Genomic DNA, 22,647 nt, shown 5'->3' with positions numbered 1-22,647 from the left:
TGCGTATTTTAAATGTATTATTACCATCTGTGTTTTCTAAAGATCTCTCGTTGACTTACTTTTACTTTTTTTTTTTTTTTTTTTTAATTCTTGCCACTCCTGAAGACTGAGAAGTTGTTTTGCAGTCCAGTGGTAGTACACTGCAGTACAACCACAACACAGACAGAAAACTTATATTCTCCAAAATGCACAAGCTAATCTCCACATTAACAACTAAAACAATCCCACTGTGTGCTGTTTTACATGCCAGTCACTCAGATTCAGATAAATAGTAGCCATGAGAAATGAAATAGGTTGCTTAATATTGGTTCTGCATGACACATTGTGCTGAGGCACAGATTTGCTGAAAAAATGGTGTTGAATACTGCAGATTTCATTTTTTTTTGTCATTGATTTGCTGGCAAGGTCGATTTTTGTATTACTTATTTATTTATTTAATATTTATTTCTGCAAAATAATACTCCACTGGTAGGCAGCTTAACCACAAAGTGAATCGTGACCTTACTGGGTTTAAAAGTGAGCATTCATTAAAGAAAAACCCTGTCACTTTTACTTACAGCTAAAAGTTTGTCTCCAATCTGAAGTTTGCCATCTTTATGGGCTGCCCCTCCTTCAATGATTTTGGTTACGTAGATGCTGTTGTCTCCAGGTATATGCTGATTTCCTACACCACCAGCAATACTGAAACCAAGACCTGCTTAAAGATAAAGTTATTACTCAAAAAACCTTTTATACCAAATTACCGTGTAAATAATAATGCTATCTGCATCATTTATGTGTATATACATACATACAAACAAATACATATATAAATACTAGGCTGTGGTTAAAATGATACTGGATGCCTTTCCAAGTGAACTCCATAATGTTCCAGAAAGTTCTGGAGAAACTACAGTATTTACAGAAGTTCTAAAAATCAAAAACTAAATTCTTTACTTAATGCATTGTGAAGGGTGCACATAGCAAAGCTATAGTATTGCCAGTAGTATTTGAAGAACTGTTTTCCAACATGACCGCAAATAGAAACAAAAAAGTACTTTTATCTAAATTTCTTTAATCTCTCAAAGATCTTTCTAAGTCATTCACAAGAAATATTTTACTCCTGTTTGTAACGTATTTGGACATTACTAAATAGTACCAGCAGCACATTCTTATCATTTGAAAGTAAAACTGGCATTCTACATGTACAAGAATAGTTTCAGGACAATCGTGGAAGAAAATTCTGAAGCATTTGAGAAGTCACTGTCTTAATTTTCATTACTCTGCATCTGCTTGAACTACGTATGCAAGTTACTGGGTTATTTTGAAAAATTTATGCAGAAATTTATCATCATCCTTATTCTTCTTGTGAAACAGAAGTTTTAGACTTCCTACATACCTTTAGGGCCTTTTACAAGCTTTATTTCCACTATTTTTTCTGTGACTGGTTTTCTTCTTTTGACATACAATCGTACAATTGATCCCGCTTCTTTTAATGCTTCAACTGCTTTGCTGTGTGTCACATCTCGGACATCAACCTCGTTTACTCGTAGAATACAATCATTAACCCTAGAGACAGCAACATTCATGTTCAGCTGCTGCATTATAGCAGAGCAGATGCATTAGGAGATTAATATTTTATCTAAAATACACTAAAACTAGTGTTAACATAGTAAGATACATAGATTTTGCTTCAAAATTATATTGATTCAAGACAATACTCTAAAATTAGTCATTAGTGCTTACGTATATAACAAAGATAGCTAGAAAATATATAAATGGAATATCTTGTCCCTATCTGAAGGGGATGCTCTCTAAATGAAACACATAAAATAGAATTTTGAACATGGCTTTGTACAAACTACCTTTAATTTAGAAATGTATAAATTTTTTAAAAAAATTAGGCATTATAATATAAGAATTCACTAGTTTAAAACCATGCTATGAACAAGTCAAACTCCTTTCTTGCTTTTCACAAGCTGTTTAAGTGCCAGCTTTCCATTCCATTTAATGTGTTGCTGTAGTAACGTGAAGCTCTCATTACACTAAGTAGAATGCCTGACCCACATGTCACTGAGTTCTGCAAGATGTATCTTCTGACAATGGCCAACAAGCTAAAATGAAGTCTTGAAATAAGCGTAATAAGACTAAAAACCTTAGAGTCATCAGGCATCGACACCAAATATGATAGGAGCAAGTTCTCAACAACGCAACAGAGGAAAAAAAAGTTGATCCTATGATCACCTTCATTTTTTTTTCTACACAGTGATACGGGAGTTTATTGTTCTGCATTAAAAATAACTAAAAATAATTCATTAAAGCAATTTGTTATTAACTTTAACAGTACCTTTCAAATTGAGTTGCAAATATCACTTGCTACCATACGCCAACACTGATAAAGTAGTATCACCCCAAGATTAAATAAGAAAATGGGGGATACTAGAGAAGGAGTACTCGATCAATTTAAACACGTGGCTTTTGAAGATGTGCAGCATCTTCCAAAACTGAAGCATAGTTATACCAAGCACAGAAGTGCTTAACCTCTATGACCTTGCATATTAGAAAACTTGCACATAGATAACCAAGAGTTAACTATCCTACATATCTAAGCTTTTCCTTTGTATATTGAATTAAGAACTATAGAACATTTGGCATAATCAGTTTATAACACCAAATAAAAAAAGAAAATTTCACTTAAATTCACTCTGCTGCAGATTTTCTTGGTTGAAAAAAAAGAATTCAAAAAATGGTCCAAACATTTTTCATTCTTTAAAAATTACTTCTGCAAGGTATACTTTTTTAAAATGCAATGTATTATGATAAACTGAAACAAACGGAAAATGTTCTATCAAGTGTTAGAAATAATAATAATAAACATAATAATAATAATTAGCAAACCGATACAGAAAATCATCATACCGTAATCTTCCATCCTGTGCAGCTGCACCCCCAGCTATAATTTTTGTAATGAAAATACTTGAATCATCCCCAATATGTGGGTTGTCTGTGCCACCTGCAATGCTAAAGCCAAGTCCTGAATTTCCCTGAAGTTAGAGGGGGAAAAAAAATTAAGCATTTCTTTTTGGGGGAGGAAAATATATATGTGTATATATATATATATGACTCAGTATAGAACTAAATTTTCATAAACCTAACTGATAAAAATTAAGACATTTTAAACAATATACTGTACACAACTATTCACAATACATATATGTAACTCTACGTAAGACATGTAATTACACTTGCTTTCACAGAAGCAGGCAGGACAAGTCATTGTGTCACTGTAAGAACTGCAGATGCAAACTCACCCCATTTCTTATTGAAATGAACCTGACAAACTAGAGAGAAAGTTTCTTTTCTAATGAGCTATGTGTTTGAAGATGTTCATACCAATATTTGCTCCTCACTTTTTCAAAAAAAATCTCAAGTAATGTAATATATCTTTACAGACACAAAGGCCCACTGACATTTTCTCTTCAAAGGTTGCCTGCCCTTAGTATCAGCTGTAAGACCTTTTCAGCCTCTCCGTACTGACCAGAACTGTACAGACATCAAGTATAGCCAACTATTGCTCTTTGTTAGTAATGCATTTCAAGGAAGAGAACTTAGATCTTTACATTGTAAACCTTAAAAAAAGCAATGCGTATGTCAAGGTATCATTTGTAATCTCAACTGGAAGCCTGAATCTCATTGTATAATAAAACTTGTTTCTATAAATATATAAATAAAGCCTGTTATGTATGGCAATATATGATTTTTTTAATACTTTCTGCAAGTCTAGATAATAACCTATAATGCAGTATGTCTTTAAAGTTCTTCACCTCATTTTACTATCAATGGTCAAGTATACCAATAAAAACTGCTCCAGAAACTACGTATATTGAGGTTAAATACACATAAGGGAAAAACAGTAAGGACTGTTTCAAATTGCCATTTAGCCGTATCAAAATAGGTTAATTTTTCATATTTATCTATTACAAGCCCCACTTGAAGATAGAGTACAGGAAGACATTTAGCATGTTACCCTTTCAAGAGTAATTTCTTCATACTCATAATCTGCATCTGTGCCATTGACCTAAAAAGAAACAGAAATGAGACTTAGAGGATTTTTACACTTGACACAACACACTTAGCTAGGCAGGCAGCTCATTCCCATCACATCTCAGCTGATACACACTGACCAGTGAGCTCAGAAGTGTGATTTTCACACCGCTCTGAATGTGCATCAGACACTTTTCCTATTAGTTTAAATGTAAAGCTTTGAAGAGCACACTGTTCTACATGGATACTGCACAGCAGAAGCCTACTGCTGACTGCCAGAAAGAACTGCTCTTGATGTTCCTCAGGCCATACAACCTGAGCAAGTTAGAAGTGAGAAAAAAGGAAGGGGTTGTAGGGTAGAGAAGAAATTGCATAAAAGAACAGAGCAGTATTTTCAAACAATTGTTCCTCCCAGAGCAGAGAAAAATCAAAGGATGGATGCTTTGCACAATTACTCACTAGAAAAGCATAAAGCCCTTCGAAAGCAGCTTTAAAAAAAAAACATTTTTACTAGCATTTTTCACATTACATATATACTAAAGACCAACACATTACAAGGGGACCAAAACCGAAAGGATTTGAAATATTTTATGAAGCTAGATAAGAAAAAATACAAATACTGGAAGTAAGCCATGATCCAAAGGGAAGCCCTGTCTTCCACAACTTTGACAGGCTCTCTAGTACCAGGCTCATGTATGCCTCACTACAGTTTTGTTAATCTTGTTAATTCTATCTACCCTTACTGCAACACAAACCGCATCCATTCCAGACATAACAGATTATCATCTTCCTCTTTGCACAGTACCTCAAAAATAATACATCCTTAATAGTTTGTTCAATGGAAACGATACTGTCTATAAACACATGATATTTCTTCATTAAAAAGGGAAGAGGTCTTGACCTTCGGAACACATGAAACTAGATCTGTTTCTACACCAACACTGAAGAAAAACTTCTCAATCACAGTGGCTTAAGTTGGCTTAGTCTTTGAACTATTATCTACAAAAACGACATGTGCTAACTGAACCAGCCATCTAAAATTACATCGCACTAGGGAAGTGGTTCAAGTTGATTGATCAGTAGGTGGCTTTTTTTTTTTTTTTAAATCAACAAGGATGATTAATAATTTCCCTATTCATTACTGTTAAAAATGCCAACCCTAATGTATGTAAGCAATCTATTTCTATGTACTTAACTCTAACCCAAATTTAATACATTCTAGCTAAAGAGGAGTAAAGAAGGATCTCCATTTCTATATTTTACTTTAGGTTCGTTCTCCAGACCCTCTTATTACTATCTATATACTTTTGAATTGATTTTATCTAATGAACTGAACATTAGTCCAGGCAGGAAGGAGCAAAGGTACACAAAATGATAAAAATTAGTCCTATTTTATTTTTGCAAATTTTGAAGCCATCTAGGATCTGTGGAGCCACACACTATTTGCAGGGACTTTCCCTGGATAAAAGAAACTACAGCATTCTACACAAGTACAGTCATTTTGCCATAGAAGCCCAGCACTTTGCTTTGAATTATTAGTAGTTCAGCACAATTTGGTTAGTCTTTTGGTTGTAATAGAGTTAATTTTGCTGGTATGGTTACCCTTTCCTTCTGTCGCCATCCCAGCTTTGTTTCTATTTCATTGTCTGCTTGCTTGTTTTTACAAAGAATAAAAAATATGCTTCTTGGTGTCTTTTTCCCAACCCAAATTGAGTTCTAAGATGGTGTACTTCCTCAGCAACTTTGTAATTCAGTTAACAAGAGTTGTGTCCTTGAATATTTTTCATCACTGACTTTGTTTTGTTCCATTTTGTTGTTTTGGTTTGGTTTTCCAATATTAAAAAAAGCTTTAACTGTTAAAGTTCTGTAGATCCATGATGCAGTTACCTCACAGCTGTGATTTTACCTTACATACCACTGAACAATTCCATTACCTACATGGGAACCTGGAAGAATATTCCTTTACCTCCTATGCTTACATAGTAGGTTCAACTACAGATAACTATGAATGAATTTGTTTTATGTTCACTGCAAACTGGTAAGTCAGATAGCTTGTACTTTTGAGTGCCATTTTGTTCTGTTAGGCCTATTTTCTCTTTCTGTTTCTATTACCTACCATCCCACATGGGATTCTATCAGATGAAGCCTTCTGAAACATGGATACATTCTTATTAATCACTTGTCTTTCTGATTTAGCTTGTGTGTGCAGACACCTCACCTTTGGTATTCTTTTCTAAACTGTGTCACATCAGTAAAAGTGCCAGGCACTGCAGACTTTGGCTGTGATCTTTTATTGAGTCAGCATTATTCATACTCAGGACTCATAAATGAGCCATTTACATCACTGTAATAATCTTTTGTCTTCCACTTAAACTGTTGATTCACGCTTTTGCCTGTCTTGATCTATTACAGCTTCTTTTTAGCAACTTTAAATTATTAATGTTTTTGACAATAACAAGATTTGTTCTTGTTCTTTATGCTTTCTAAGTAAAGCCAAAACATGTAAATATATGCTTTACTTACTAGAATAAACACGATATAAGGTAACTAGTACAGACCTTAACACTGCTCAGGAAAACAACAAATGGGACATATGTAACTATAAGAGGAAGATACAGGGGAAAAAAAACAGGTCTGAAACCTATGTAAAACTTGCATATGTTCCAAAGCCTCTGAAGACCATCTGCCAGTGGTACTCTTAGCACAGATCATACACTGCCAAACACAAATTTTGGCCTCCATATAACCACACTTATTACCTTAATGTTTCCAACAGAATCAACAATTTTTATGAACATTTAGAGCACTAAAATCTTAAGTAAAGCCAGTGTGTTGAGAAGTGTTTTATGAGAAGTGCAACGGAAATGGAACATTAAATATTAAAGCATCTGCCAGCACAGCTGAAGATACGGATTGTTCTCCTAGGTTCCAGAAGTTCAGGGTCCAAACACTGTGTTCTGCACTGTATTGCACTGTCACACAGTGGTCCTCACACAGAACTTTCAACTTACAATCTACATTTTATTTCATTACTATAAATTTTTATTCATAAAAAAGCTATTTAAGGAGTTAGATAAGCATCAGGAGACCTGACAAAACCATGTGTCATAAGAGAGGTAGAACAGGCTTTTTTGATCAGTAACAACAGAAATAAACAACAAACATTATCTGAAGTTGTAATTGAAAGGTAGTGTAGGCTTACATATGTTGGAGTCTCCAAAGAATCTGTATTCACCAGCACTGGAGGGGGATTTGCCTTGAAAAGAAGAATCAAAAAAAATTATACAACATAGGAGAAAACACTAACAGTAATTATACAATGTTTGGTTTGCTGGGTCTCTCAAAGGTCTGTCAAAAGGTAGCCTCAGCTTAACAACCTCAAATATTGACCTCTTTTGTTTCTGTCCTGAAGAAAGTTCTTTGACACCACAAAACCACACTCTGAGCTCATATATTTTGTTTACAAATTCTGTCTTTTGTCTTGTTTTTCAAGTGGAAAAAAATATGACTCATGCTATCATTGGACAAAATGTCAGTCACCCTAGTGTTTGTGATACGACATTCAGGACTGCTTTACCAGCCAGCATCCTAAAACATCCTGGTGGCTTTGACTCCTACTTCTCCCTACCAGAAAGTTTTTTGTGGTTCTGCAAAAATGCAAGCTTACAGATAACAAACTTATGGAGAAAAGATCTACAAAACCATCTTGCGAAAGAAAATCCACATCAGACATTCATTCACAGTACTGCACCATGTACTTCCATCAGAAATGTGTTATGGATTCATAGGCTGTAAGAAGTTAGACATTACTGCTATAGAAATACGAAATTATATGATGTGCTTACTGTCCAGGAACTTTAGAATAAGGAAACACTTACTTACGTTACTGAAAACTTCTCTATGAAAATGCAGTTTCAGCTGAAAGAAAATTCATACTCGAAGGATATACCTGAAACACTTTGAACCAGATTTCTGTTTTTTCCCCTCCAATATATCAGGAAGAGACTGAGTGGAATAAAAATACTTTTCAGGCCTCATCCTAATGGCAGGCACAAAAGGAGAAGCCACAAATGTTTGCATTCTTTCCTAGATATAACTAGATGCCCTTCTCACTGACAAGGGAACTTCCAAGAACTACTGGCAATGGTGTTGTAAAATGCTAGCATCTGGCCTGCTCTAAGAACAAAATGAGTGCAGATATATTCCTGATCCCAAATACTCTTCATGTACTAAGCCCAATGAGATGTACAAGCACAGTGGCACAACACCAAGTAAATCTTGACTTCATTAAAGTTGTAGGGAGATTTTCATGCATATAAAAATTCATTATCTTTAAAATGAAGATATTCTTTATCTTTTTTTATATCTTTCTCTGGGTGCATATAAATGTGTACGCGTGTGTATAAATGCATGTCTGTATGTGTGAGCAAATACATTTTTTTTCTAAAAAAATGTATGCTTTTTAAAAAACCCCAAAAGCTAGGAAGCAAGGGGTGACTTGGATGTTCCCTACAAAAGACTGAGCTGAAAACAAACTACCATTCTCTGTCCAGAAGCAGCCATTTACCACCTTTTCCAAGCAGGAAGGAGGACAGATTTCTGGCAGTCACTCCAAAGGTAGGCCTGGACACTACAGACACAGGGCAACACCTAACTCAAAATAGCAAATGTTTTTCGAAGGAAGACCAGCTATTTCAGTCTGTTATGCAAGACTTCTCCAAATTACCTAACAGTTTCAAACTCCTGTGCCAGGGCTTGTTCAAATATTTAAAAGCCACTTGACGAGTTTGTTTACAAGCACTCTAAGGGCTTGCCTGAGGGGCAAAGTGACTAACAGAATAGAGAAATGTATCTGTTGCACAGAACTGCATCTGCCAGATCCAAAATTGATACCTTCCTATGGTGTTTTCTAATTGCTTAGACTCATGTATGATGCAGAATTACAAAGCTGGCTCCTGCAGGCATTTGTATGCACCCAGAAGACAGAGGCACAGATCACCCAGTTCATGCTGTTCTGCTTGGAATCCAGCACAGTCGGCAGGTACCAACACTGTCACAGTGATGGTTGTTGAGTAGTCTCTCCATCAAAAAAATATTTTACAATATGTTCTCAAAAAAAAAAAAAAAAAAAAAAAAACATGTTCTAATTATTACAATGATTTTAAGTGAAATTTAGCAGTTTCCTGAAAGTAAGCGTTACTGGAAACTCAACAGTAAGCAGAGGTCCAGCGGTGTGCCCTTGCCTGTCTGCCTCATATCCTGATGTGGAGAATCACTCCAAAAGAAGGAAATCGCTTTCAAACTAACCGCATTTCTGGTCTGCCTGTTACAAGTGTGGGTGACAGATTCATGTAAACACATTTCCACTAGAAACTGGACTTTAAAAAAGAATAAGAACTTTTTATAAGCTGCTGGACTATGTAAAATTTAGCACTGTAACAGAGAAAAAATTACCGCCTATTGCAGGTTTAGCCACACAGTCTGAAAGCAGACCTTAAGAAAAGAATACTGATGTGTAGACTACAGAAATATCCCAGTATTGTATTACTCTTGTCAGCTTAATTCCCTTTTCAAGTTAACACGGATCTGTCACCAATTACAAGTGGTGGCACATCTTTTTAGAAGGTGTCTCCATCATTCAGTCTTTTTGCACTAAAACTCACAATAAAAGTCATAATCAAATAAAAGCAGAAAGCTTTTCAATTTGCAAAAATGTTGCCACTGTCTATGCTAAATTACTCCATAGCTGGCTGTGCTGCAGTCCCACATTCAAAGTTATATACAAGACAGTGATGTTAACTCATGTTTACTGCTCTTTCTCATCTTACTGCAGCTTTTGTCATGGTTTGTGTGGTTTTTGTTGTTCTTGTTGTTGTTGACATTACATGACCTAAAGGTCAAAAACCTACAAGTTAACCTCATTTATGAGTCAAATTTTTAAGAATAGAAAGTAACAAAATACCCTGTGTATTCTAGTGTGCCCCAAGTACACCAACAACAGAAACAGAACACAAGTCATGGATGAAAGACTGACACTGAGTATGAGATAATTATCCAGAATAAATAATTCAAGCAGTCAAAGCATTACATGCCAACACAAAATATCCCTTTCTTTTCACTCCTTTATGGTGCTTTCTTTAGTTGTTTCACAAAATTATTAATATACATTTATGTGAAACATATGCACTTTTAAATGGACTAAAAGCTGCTATAAAACAAACAAAACACAGGATGGAACAGCAGTGTATTGCTAATTTAACTATTTCACAGTTCATTTCAAACTTGTATGGCAGTACCAAAACATTTAATTTAAACAAAAGGAATGAAACAAATGATATAAATATAAGAGTTGAACAAATTTAACAACAAAAACAACAGAAAAGAATAAAAACCTGTGGTATGGTGGATGGGATGACAGTGGTCTCGGCAGGGACTGGTGGGACAGGGATCACAGGGACAATGGGAGAAGAGGAAGGAACAGCTTCTGTGGGCTAAAAATCACCAATAGAATGTCAAAAATAATGAAAACTACAAAAACATTCTAAAACAAACAAGATTCAAATTGAATAGATTTTTTTTTAATATTCTGAAAGAGCAGATGGATTTGGAGACTTGAACCACACCTGAAAACAGACGAGCCATGCTGCGCTGCATTCCCAGCAGTGTGCTAACGGCACATAACCCAAAGAAGTAGGACACAGCCACACTGCTTCTTCACACCAATCTACTCACCTTGCAGTGCAGGACAGTTAAAACTTTGAGGGGTAAAACAGAAACCTTGCCTTTTCATGTCAGTGGGCACACTCCAGCTTTTTGTGGGCTGGTTTCACAACATGTGCCCCTCATCATTGTACAATGAGGAAAGGGAAACTATGACTGAAGTTGGTAGCACTGAACAAATTAAAGCTCCTTGTCGATACATGGGTGAAAAAAATCAAAACTACACTGCATTTTCTATACCAAGTTCAAATTAAAGAAAATCTTTTGGTCAAATGGTTGGAAGATCCTAACACTGATTCACTCCACCCTTTCATATAAAGATCTTTATATAGGTTTACCATACAAGTATACGGCCCAGTAGGATTTGGGTTTTAGGAATTGTAATTAAAACAATAAACAGGAAAGCTACTGACACAAACTGCAAGGGAACAAGATTATAAATAGCATTCTGGGCAAAATATTGATTCAAATCACTCTGAGATGTTAACATACTGGTTGTCAACAAGCTGTCAGCAACAGACTACTGGCAACCATCAGGATTACCAGCTGAACAACAAATCAAAGTTCTTGCAACTTGGCTGTTCCAAGACACACTTGAGAAAATATGATGAAGAATAACCACAAAATGAAATTACTAAATCCTGAAAACAAGTTTAAAAAAAATCAGAACATAAAAGTATTAGATATTTCAAAAGTTTGAAATCTATTAAAACACAAAGCAGTCTACATCAATAGCATAAACTAAATGAAAGCAAAGATTAAAGAAACCTAACACCACTCAAGTGTAGCAACCCTTCTTGAATGCAGATATGGTATTTCTGTTTTTTTCAGCTCTATCTAAAATTAACAGCTGGTGAAAAATGTGGAAAGACGTTGGAGCAAGATGTTTGATGTCTTAGAACATTATTATGGATGTCATTTAAACACCCTTACATGGACACCACCTCAATCTCTCATGTGTTTAGGGGAAAAAAAGGGGGGTGGGGGGGGAAGAGGGAGATACAGGAATGTAAATTGCTCTAGAGAAACAATAATATGCATTTCCCAAAAGCTGTGGGGCATGCTCAGTGCAGCAAACCTCCAGTCAGCAGGAGATCAATGATGCAGCCTTTAGAGGACAGATCAAATTAAAATGCTTCAGCAATTACTTAGCCCCACACACGCAAAAATTAAGCTTCCCCTTCAGATTTGTCTTGTTCCAAAACAAGAAGCTTCCCATATGTGCACAGAGCAAAAATCCCATTAACCAAATGGTCAGATGTACACACACTACCTATCAAAGTACAGCACAACACTAAGGCTGCAAAGGTAACTGCTAGCAGGTTAGAAAAATCGTGCTTTACAATTGCAGCTCCTGGAACAAGAGAAGGTGAAAAACAACTGAAGTTATTCTCAGATACCAACCACGCAATCTCGTATGCTTTGGCTTAGCAAAACAGCTGACCCAGTAATAGTTTTCTCTGTAGGTCAAGCATCTGCACACCTCTCCTTGCACCAAATGGCAGCCTTGTTTTCCTGCCTCACTCCCCTCAGTTCATAACTCTCTTGTATCTCTGGGCTTCTCATTCCCAGTCACTTCAAGAACTCTCCCTGTCAGTTCCAATTCTAACCCTTACTATTATTTTTTTTAAACTGGTATCATTCAAAGTCCTTTAATGCTTTAGGGTTCCAGTCTCATAAGCTGTGAGCATGGCCATTGTGCTTTTCCTTGGTGGAGTTGGCTTGCTATCCACCTGCTCTTCGCAGCCCTCCATTCCCTGCTCAGCCAAGCTTCCTGACAGCGTTCCTGTGGAGTCTCCTCCACTGCAAAAGGAGGTGACCTGGCAACCTTTTTCAAAGGATACACCAATGCAAATGAAGACAAGATGGCCTTCATTTAAACATGAACAGTTCTATGGATACAGCAAACTGATGTAGGTACTGTGGTTACTCCAACAAAGGCAGGGAAGAAGAGAGGAAAGGAAACCCAGTCTTGAAACACACTTGGGCTGACTTACTTGAATTTTACTGCTTGACTTACAATTCACACAAGTGGAAAATTATCTAAAGAGTTTGAATAAAGCTGTTAATTATTCAATTACAAGACTCACAAAGGATTTCTTTAGTGAGGTTTTATACCTAAAATAGGCTGGTTTAACTTAGAACCCCTCTTTCTCCTTGCACACAATTCCTCTACCCTGGCTTTTGATACAGACTGCAGTACTACCTGAAATTTAACTTCTGGAATTGTAATGCAATGGAGGATACTCTTCACCTTCAGAAAACTCAGCCGCTAATAATAAAACACCAATCAAGACCACCTAAAAGGAAACGCTTTCCTAAAAGCATAAAGATAAAGCACTGGCAGTAGAGATAAGAAAGTATTTACAACCTTTTACTAGACGATAAATAGCGTGTCTGTATCTGAAATGCTCGCTACGCCACCATTATGATGAAAGCTCAAACTAGAGCAGCAACAGAGTGCTACAAATACAATTAGTGGAACAGACAGTTCAAGTTTGGAGATGGAAAAAGCAGCATCTGGCGTGTTTCAGTTAGCAAAGTAGACTGTAAGACTGATGCTGGCTTACATGCTGGCACCAGAAAGCCAGTCAGAACATATGTGGTACCGAGATCTGGGGCCACGTGTGTCCCACCACCTCAGCTCTGCGTGCTGCACGTGTCACTCAGATGCACCTTTACCCTTTACCTACATTTCCTTCTTTCCACTGCAGGCTAGTGCTAAACATATAGCCTCCTGCAGAGTTGGAGCGCAGTTTCCACCTCCTTTCCTTCCCTTCCCCAGCACAACACCCCTTAGCTCACCTGCAATGAAGCAGCAGACCGTAACTTGTGAATGTGAGCTCTGAAGCTGTAAAAAGGGTGCAGATGGGAAAAGAGTCATGCAAGGAAAGGGAGAGGAGACTGTATAACCCAAGAAGGAAGGGAATCCAAGCAACCTTCAGTATCTGCTTTTTTGACAACCCTATGTACATTTTTTATATATTTTTCTACATCCCCTTGGAGCTCAAGCAAGACCAATCAGCTAAGGTGTGCTGGGGGAAGTTAGGTGCCAATGGAAGAACCAGCCCTTCTCCCCAACACCACACCCCAAAAAACATCACTGATTACTTAGGGGCTAAAGGCCAGTGCAAGAAATCAAATGAATTCTAACCACCAGTGCAAGGCAACCTGGAAAGACTTAAGAGAAGAAAGCTAATTTTATTTTAGTATGCCGCAAAATCAGTCTGAAAATGTTTATGTGATACAAGTATATGTGGGAGCAGCTGAATATGCTCCAACAGCCCACGGTATCACTTCCAATGCTCCTGCTTCCCAGGAACTTTCAAGAAAAAGACATTTATAATGTTTAGGAATTCGTTAGATTAATACATTAAAGTATTCTGAAAAACAAAAGCTTTTCCTCCAAGTAAGTTGTCTCAGTACAACATTTAATAATTCTAGGTTAATAAGATGGTTTATTAAGATGGCAAACTTACCTATACTACCAAAGAAGTAATGGGCCAACTAAAACATTGTTTGTATAAATATGAACGGTAGCACACACTTATGATAGACTATTATACATAGGAATGCATAACTTGAACAACACCACACCAACTGACTCTGTCAGATGAAATAAATGCACTAAAACCTACACCAAAAAGTCATTCTGTTACAACAATCACATGAATAATTTTGTTGGATAAAAGTCTAATGCGATGGACCTTCTAATCATATAAACTAACAATTATCAGTTAACAAGTGGTACGCTGGCTAATTTCGTAATGCCTTTCAGCAATTAATCAAAATTATGGCAGTAAGTACCTCCAAACCTAATACTGAAGTCCAGACCTTGTGAAAAAGAAGAACACACCCATTTTCTCATCTTTAACCAACATACACAGTAACCCTTTCTATCATGGAATACCAGCTAACCTGGAATGAATCAAAGCACCATACACATCTCAAAGCAGATAACAATCAGCGAATTCCACCAGGCTGCTATTTTCATGTAGTAGAAGATACATTTTGGAGAATAAAGCAAACCAGACCTTCCTCACTTTCAGGTTACTATTTAAAAAGCACACTGCACACAGTGCAACCATCTTAATGGGATAATACTGAACAGAAGTATTTCTTTTACACTCCAATTATTACTACTGTGATTGCTAACTATAAAATGCAAACCAAGTCTCTGGAAACAGCAGGGTTAAAACTACAGGAAGATGTATGGTATATTATCTACTGTTTGCATCATATCCACCCTATCTCATTGTACAAGAGCAACAAATCTTACAAAAACGCACATCTATAAACGCCTAGTGCAGTACGTACCTTTTCTAAGGAACAATTAGAGCACGCACCATCAGACACCCAACCACTGGCAGCTTTAACTTTTGCTGTGCTTTTTGTAGGACTCTTTTTTACACTATCACGCAGGTTAGTAAATTTTCCTCTGTGTTTGGAAGAGGCTGGCAGTGTGGATGAACTAAAAGATTTATGAATGTTCAGTGCCTGATGCTGACGCTGGAGAGACTGCTTTGGCTGCATGTGAAGGTTTGGATGCATTTCCATTCTGGAGCTCCTGGTTAAATCAGTTCGCTTGAGCGTTCCCATCCCACAGTCATCTGCAGCACCACGGTACTTGTAGTCGTGACAGTAAGCAGTCATGAAGCTAGCAACACACACAGTCCTTTTTAGGAGAAAATAAACCAAAATATCGCTTCCTGCAAACGTTCAAAATATTGTTTTCTGGATTATGATCGTAGGAAAAAACCGCTAGATACTTCTTTGGCTAGTGCCACACATTGTGTACTCTCACGCTATTTAAAGAGCACCATTGAACCACCCCACAACTGTCAATTTGCTAGGCACAGATAATCAATGCAATGCACAAGTTATTGAATAGATGGCAAAACTCATCTGGCTTTATTAAAATGAAGCTATGAAAGGTTATAGCTATTTTCTCTCACACATAAGGTCCTAACCACCCCTAAACTTTGCTGTATTTTTACAACCTCAAAATCTCTCTGAGATCTGCAACTAGAAAATATTTTAAGCTGTCTATTCCTCTACTTTCTGGAACACTTTATGGGGGTTGAATTACTTTGTTCTGATAATTTCAGGAGTTGCATTTCCATGAAATACATCAGCACTGCAAGACCACAATTTTATATGTTGTTTAAATCAAAAAATAAAAATAAAAAAGCATAAGACAATTATTTAAAAGAACCAAAACTCCTTATTACTTTATTGTTTATTCATTTTTTTAAGGCCACAGATGCATGATCTCTATATTACATTTTTACACTTATTTTCAAAACAAAGCCCTTCAAAACAACTCTAAAACTCTAAGCCCCGAAGGAAAAAAAAAAAAATAAAAGAAAAAAAAATGCAAAGAGGAGCTAGCTTGATGCAATCATACTGTTGAATATTGAATTTTACCAGCCAATTTTAAATTAATCTTTCTAAAAAGAGATAAGGGTCAAACATTAAGTTCCCAGAGTCTACACGAAAACTGCCATCTAGCAGGGACAGCTATGTGACCGGCCTTGCTGAAGGAAGACACGGGCTGAAGGTCATGCAGCCTTCTTGCCAGCAGACAAACCCCACATTTGCACATCTCTGGACCTGCACACACCATCTGTCTCCTGCCTATGGGTCTGGTCTAGGAACATGTCGTGAATCTGAGTATCTGGCACTGGGGGTGATAAGGATGAAGGACACCAATCCATTGGAAACAGCGCGTGATTAAGTCCTTTAATATGATGAAGAGATGTTACCAGTTCAGAGCACTAAACATTGTTATTTTCCCTTCCATTGTGCACTTCCCTATAGTAAATCTGACTAAAACAATGTGAGTCAGCATAATATTTGCACACAGAATAAAAAAACTAGAAATACAGACCTAAGTACAAACCTTTGCAGTTATTTATAGTGTGGATATTAAGAGAGAAATAGGAACTGACAGATGCTCCTCTAATCATGAAGAGCTGCCATGTCTCATCTTCTACCCAGAATGGATGTAATCAAGAGCTGCATAACATATCATTAATGCAATATTCAAGCATGCAGAGACAGAAAGGTTTCTGGCCAGTGACAGGAAGCTGAAAACGTGTTGGTCATACAACATTCACAGACTTGGGCTTGCACATGGCCGGTAAGTCTTCTGCCTTTGCAGCCTCAGGGAGAGATGAGCGTGGCTCACTGATACAAACGGGCAGGTGCACCCAGGTGCTTCTGTTCCAGACAGACCAAGAGTCTCTAGATTTTGTTATTGAAGAGAAATGGCAGAGAGGAAGATCAGTGTGTTGTGAGTGTGCATATAGGTTACCAGCTCATACCCAGCACATCACATCTAACATTCTTCTCCTTGGAGAAATTTCCACAATTTCTCCAAGCAACTCTGAGCTATCAACTTTGCAGAAAACCCACACACAAACCAGCTTCTCGACGGAAACAAAAACCAGCTTTGAAATGCAGTTAGTGAGAAAGCAATGGCAGTGGGAAGACATGCTGGATACCAGATTCATGGAAGCCCTGTTGTTTGACTTCATATGCTCTCCTCCAGACAACAAGAGGGAAAACACAAGGGAAAAGAAGAGAGAAAGTAATTCACATCTCATGTGCTCACAGACATGCTGACTTCAGCGACAAAAAAACAGAGATGATGCAGCAGATAACTGGTACGACACTGTTTCTGGAAGTCCGCATGCCTTTGGTCCCTAAGATGATAGCAATAAAATATCAACAATTAAAACAAAAAACTTGAAGGCAGTTGTACTCCAAACACTGAAACACAGCCAAGGAACAGGAGGTACAGGAAGAATATCTAATTCATCCAGGGCTGAATGGTGAGCCTGGGCAATCTCCAGTGGAAAAAAACAGTAGGGAGCACTGAAATTTAGTGTTTTATGAGTAGGAGAAGTTAATATAGCATCTTGGTCAAAAAACATGGGAGGAAGAAGAAAGGATTTTATCATAAACAGGGAATGAGGTTTATATAGAACAATCTTGATGGAAACACAAAGAAAACAGATAGCAAAAAAAAAAATCAAGGACAAAGAAAAAGTAGTGAAGACAAGAAGAGTCAGACATTTGAGAGTCACAGAGATCATTCTGCCAAATTACATTCACATATGTGCTGCACTGCAAAGCCTGCCTTGCAGTTGTACCAGTAGAAAATAATTTCTAGTGGAGCAGAGTGCCATATGGATAATTCAAAGAAAGAAAACCAGTTATGTAACTCGAGCAGCGCAGGTTTGACAAGATCCTCTTCTGAGTGCAGAAAGCCTGCAAGTAGTCTCTGCAGATCATATTAATTGCTAGTGTGAACTGCTTCACTCTAAATATGAAGTGCTAAGTGGTTTCATGTAACTAGAGGGGGCTCAGGATCAGGTTGTGCTTTAGTAATGCCTACAAACTGTGAACAACACATTGCTAACTGAGACATTAATCATATTTCATTATTTTAAATTAGTATATAAACAATTTGCATTGATCGCTTTGACCAAGCACTTTATACCTTTTTTCTCCTTTAACGTACAATGCATCCTTTTTTGTGGCAATCTGTTGAAGTGCCTATGATATATCACAAGTAGTTCTTCTTCAAGAATCACCATCTTCCCACATTCTTGAACACCCACACAATAGCTGGATAACAACAGTACCTCTGGAAGAGGAGCAGAGTAGTACCAATCGACTAACAACCTCTCCTGCAGAGGTCGTTTACAAGACCAGGTAAGCTTCAAGAGCCAGCTTCTGTTACTTCAAAAAGCAATTGTAATATCTAAGAGAATATTCCAAAAATAATTGTGTACGTCACCCCTCCCACTGCCTTTCAGCAGATACCACACAAACAACAACCTGTGTTAAAACAAGCTGAAGTGTTAGGAGCGTAGGCTTGGGTTTTTATCAGTCACGAAAGAAGGAAATAGAGTATCTACTGAAGTGAATATAACTTAAAAAGTGGTGGAAGAAAATGTTCATTCAATATGCAGTGACTGGACTGAAAATAAGTGCCATATTTTATTTCCAGATACACAGTTTAAGGTCTAGTATTACCGTTTTATATCCCTTCTGTGAACCACGTCCTGGAAGGTCACGGAACATTTTGCTGGTGAAGCTGCCTGTTTTTCAGACCTTCACATCTATCTTTGTCAAAATCACCCAGGTCAATACTGATCTAAGTGTACCTTCTGGGATATGTAGGCTGTTCGGTGGGGTCTCAAGGTGGTGGTAAGAATAAAGCACAGATGCCATCCACCCTCATTTACAATCCATGTTAGCTGTAAGCTGCCCAGCACACCCAAGTCTGAGGACACAGCTGGCATTAATGCTGATGCCCCACCTGTGCCGTGTTCCCGTTGACATCAGTGCCATGGCTTCAGTGCCACGTTGCCACTGATGCTACTACGAATATATTTTTCCTGGATCTGTTTCTCCAGGACTACATCCATAAGCAATAGTATAGGAGCAGATCCTCCAGCAGCTTGTAGGATGAAGTTCTACAACTATGTAGCAAAAGTAGAGCTTAGTCTATGAGACTGACAAGACTATACAAACTATAGAGCTACCACCAGCTCTCACGTGGTGTTCTTTGATGGGTAAAACTTTCCAGTGCTAAGAACTGCATGCAAGCTAGTCGCAAAGTTTCAGCAGTCAACAACCCACCTCTCCTGTCCCTGTCAGGATCTACAAGCAGACCCTTTAAGACTTAATTCCTCGCCCAAGGGAGGACGCCAATGTCCACTCTAAGTCTGGTATTCAGACAGATTTACACAGCTCAAACTGATTTGTCCTGTAAACTCTCTAAAGGACTGCTGTAATGACCTACAGTCAGTCATATTCTAAACTTGCAATATAAAAAAATGTATGCAAATTTAATACAGGTTTTAGTAAAAGCAAGTTCTGATTTTGGTTTTTCAGATACCAAACCAGTGGCTAGCACCGAACCCTATGCAGCAGGTTCATCATCTACATTCACCCAGCTTAGTCCATTCACCTGACGCTTAGGTTCAAAACAGAATTACAGGCTCCTGATTTAGGTTCATAAGTGCTATTGAGAATTAATTTAATGCATTTCATTTACAATTTAAAGCAAAGCCTAGAAAGCACCATTTAAATAACATCAGCCTTAAGAAGAGTAGTTTTCATTATTATGCTGAAGAGCCCACAAAGAAACTCAGCCAGTGCTTCAGCTTCAGAAAGAAACCAGGCAAAGAAAAAATTTGCTCTAAGACTTCATTAAGGAAAAATAATATCAGCTCTAAGACATATATATTTTCAGGTTCTGGAATTCCCAATAAAAAGGGCATTCTGTAGGAGGAAACTTAGATGTGATGGTGTTCATTCCTGAGAACACTTTCAGATCAAAATAAATGAATAAATAAGCGTTGGATACTGTTTATCTACTTTAATGGATATGACACTTCTTATAGGCTCTCAGAGCACATAATTTCCAACTCTTCCTAAATTATTCAGGGAATAATTAAATCCTCTTAGACATCATGCTTGTTTTGTTCTTTATAATTCATACAAATAGAAAAGGCTGACCTATATCTAGCTCTGATACTAGGAAATGACTTGGATAAATACTAAGAATACAACAGTTAACTATCATAACTATCATACTGCTCTTACCCTAAATGCTTTGCTTTTTTTTTTTTTGAAATTAAATAAATCTGAGAATTATCATTTGTAATATATGAAAATAACGCATGTGAGCTTCATTTTATATAAAGCATTATCTTTTAGAATAAGAAACATTTCAGATTTGCTTGCTTCTCATAGCCCCTGAAGGTACAGTCTTAAAACATGCAGTAATTAAGTGATCCGAAGGAAGTCGGTAAATTCAAGTTTTGTTTTCTGTTTTAAAACAGGTATTTTTTGCTTTATTAATAATTGTGTTATTTTGTGAGAAATCTATTAAGCAAAAAAAATGTCTTATAAAAATAAATGTTTTCCCTAAAACTGAACAGGAGCAGAAAGTCATTTGTTTCATACTAAGAAACGGGAAAAAAAAATCACTAAAAAGCCATCGATAACAACCAAGAGCTCCTTCAGGAAGTTAATGTCAGAAAATTTTAGAAAATTAATTACTTGATTTACACTAAGTGTTTTTATACTAAAGCCATTCCTTATTTCATTTACAGAAAGCTTCATACACAAGTGGCATTAGCGTTTTATTTTACACATGCTGAATCCTTCCCAAACACAGACAATGACTTTCACTGCAGATCCAACAGCTTTGTGCTGCTCTCCTGATGCTCTGCCTTTTCATTGCTCAGAGCTACGGCTGAGATTTTTACCATGCAATCCCAAGCTAGGTACCACATCTGATTTTATTCATTCTTCCACCATGGAAACACTGGGGGCTGCCTCTCACTTGCTTCCATGACAACATGCAGTTATAATATCTGACAACAAGCACCATTACACAACACAGCCAGCCTCTCGAATGACTCATAAGAGCCCTGCAATGTTTCAGCAGAACAGGCACCCTTTCTGTAGTGTCATTCAATGGTCTTCAGCAAATTAAGATACTATAAAAGTTACAACAGCTGTAATGCCTGGCATTACTTGTGCAAACTCTGCAAGTAAATAAAAAGGCTTTTTTTCCCTTCACAATGCTGTTTGCTAAAATTTCTACAAGATTCTGGCACTTCTCAGTATAATTTACAAAACACATTTTTCCAATCTCACAATGGAAAATGTGCTTATGTATAATTATAATTATACAATGTTGACTAAAAAGAATGAATTTTGAAGACAAGGCCTACAGATGAACTGACTTTTGGTCCATAATTACCTATAAGCGTTTTATCTGGATCTCAGGTTAATTGCTCCACAGGAACACGAAGGCAGCCAGCTCAGGTTTGATCAATTTAGATATAAAGCTGGATAAACACCACTGTGGGCCTTCATATACAGCCTGTGCAGAAGCTGCTTAACCTCTGGAGCAGGGCAGGAAACCTGAGTCAGTCATTCCGGATTCTCTCACATTCCACAGAAAATCAGCTCATACATCTCATTAGCTGGAACCAGACAGAGTCAGACAACCTAAATTAAAATGGAGCTATCTAAGTGTATCCTCTCATCCAAACCGAGGGCAGAAGTCACTTAAATAGTTCCCTGCCGTTTCCAAGTGGCCTCGCTTGTCCCGGAGAAAGTTTGAGGAGCTGGAGGATGAGGTTCAGCGCTGAGGCTGGGCACCAAGCCTCACCTGGGAAGGACACACTGCAGTGACCACAGGGCTCTGCAGCAGTCAGACCTGAAGCACAAGACTTGCCAGCCTGTACCAGTGCTGGCCATGCCCAGGAACATCTGGGATTACATAAAACCAGCAATGTGTGTTGGTACCACACTTACCAAAACATTCTACCAACTGTGTTGTGTGGCACGTGGCTGTATCATTTAGTCTGGATAAGACAAATATTGACTACGTTAACCTGAAAAAAAAGTGGGTAACAATAAATATTGCAAGAAATAGCTTAGGTTATTCATCATACGTTAAAACACATGTAACAAAGTAAGCTTTCCCTTAATTATGACTTGAATTCCATTTTTTACATTATAATCTAGACAGAATGCCAGTTCACACAATCATAGTTGCTGATTTTCACTTAGTTCAGATCACTGAAATGTCTAACATACAACAAAACGTTAGAGGACTTTAGGATGCAAATATTTGAAATTCATTACAAAAATTCTGTATAGTGCTGAGGAGTCTGACTGCTGAATTACCAACTGAGGGTTCATTTTCACACAAAATAAATACACCTAGCGTCATGTTCTGTGTTATGATCTATTTCTTCTTCAAAAACCCAAGACATTTTATTTTACCTTTTTCACAGCTGCACAATACTAAGGTGGCATTTTCAGAACCATCAGTGAAATCTCCAATGCACTGGACCAGAAGCA

General features: G+C 37.3%; 1 protein-coding gene across 24 annotated transcripts in view; it reads right to left on the bottom strand.

Moving 5' to 3' along the window:
- DLG1 (discs large MAGUK scaffold protein 1) overlaps positions 1-22,647 on the bottom strand; it is a 149,677-nt gene that overhangs the window by 51,902 nt on the left and 75,128 nt on the right. For 8 of the 24 annotated variants that reach the window (XM_068692873.1, XM_068692867.1, XM_068692869.1 and 5 more), the window contains 6 exons: positions 10,416-10,514; positions 7,226-7,279; positions 4,007-4,057; positions 2,899-3,023; positions 1,379-1,548; positions 558-697 (listed from right to left, as the gene is read on the bottom strand). In XM_068692873.1, the coding sequence (XP_068548974.1) occupies positions 558-697; positions 1,379-1,548; positions 2,899-3,023; positions 4,007-4,057; positions 7,226-7,279; positions 10,416-10,514 (639 nt within the window). The remainder of the gene's footprint in view (positions 1-557; positions 698-1,378; positions 1,549-2,898; positions 3,024-4,006; positions 4,058-7,225; positions 7,280-10,415; positions 10,515-22,647) is intronic. The other 16 variants (XM_068692886.1, XM_068692868.1, XM_068692870.1 and 13 more) reach the window with 3 other exon arrangements.

Source organism: Anas acuta, chromosome 9 (assembly GCF_963932015.1).
Source record: "Anas acuta chromosome 9, bAnaAcu1.1, whole genome shotgun sequence".
In the NCBI taxonomy this organism is placed as follows: Eukaryota; Metazoa; Chordata; class Aves; order Anseriformes; family Anatidae; genus Anas; species Anas acuta.
This window is presented reverse-complemented; position numbering and strand designations above follow the sequence as displayed.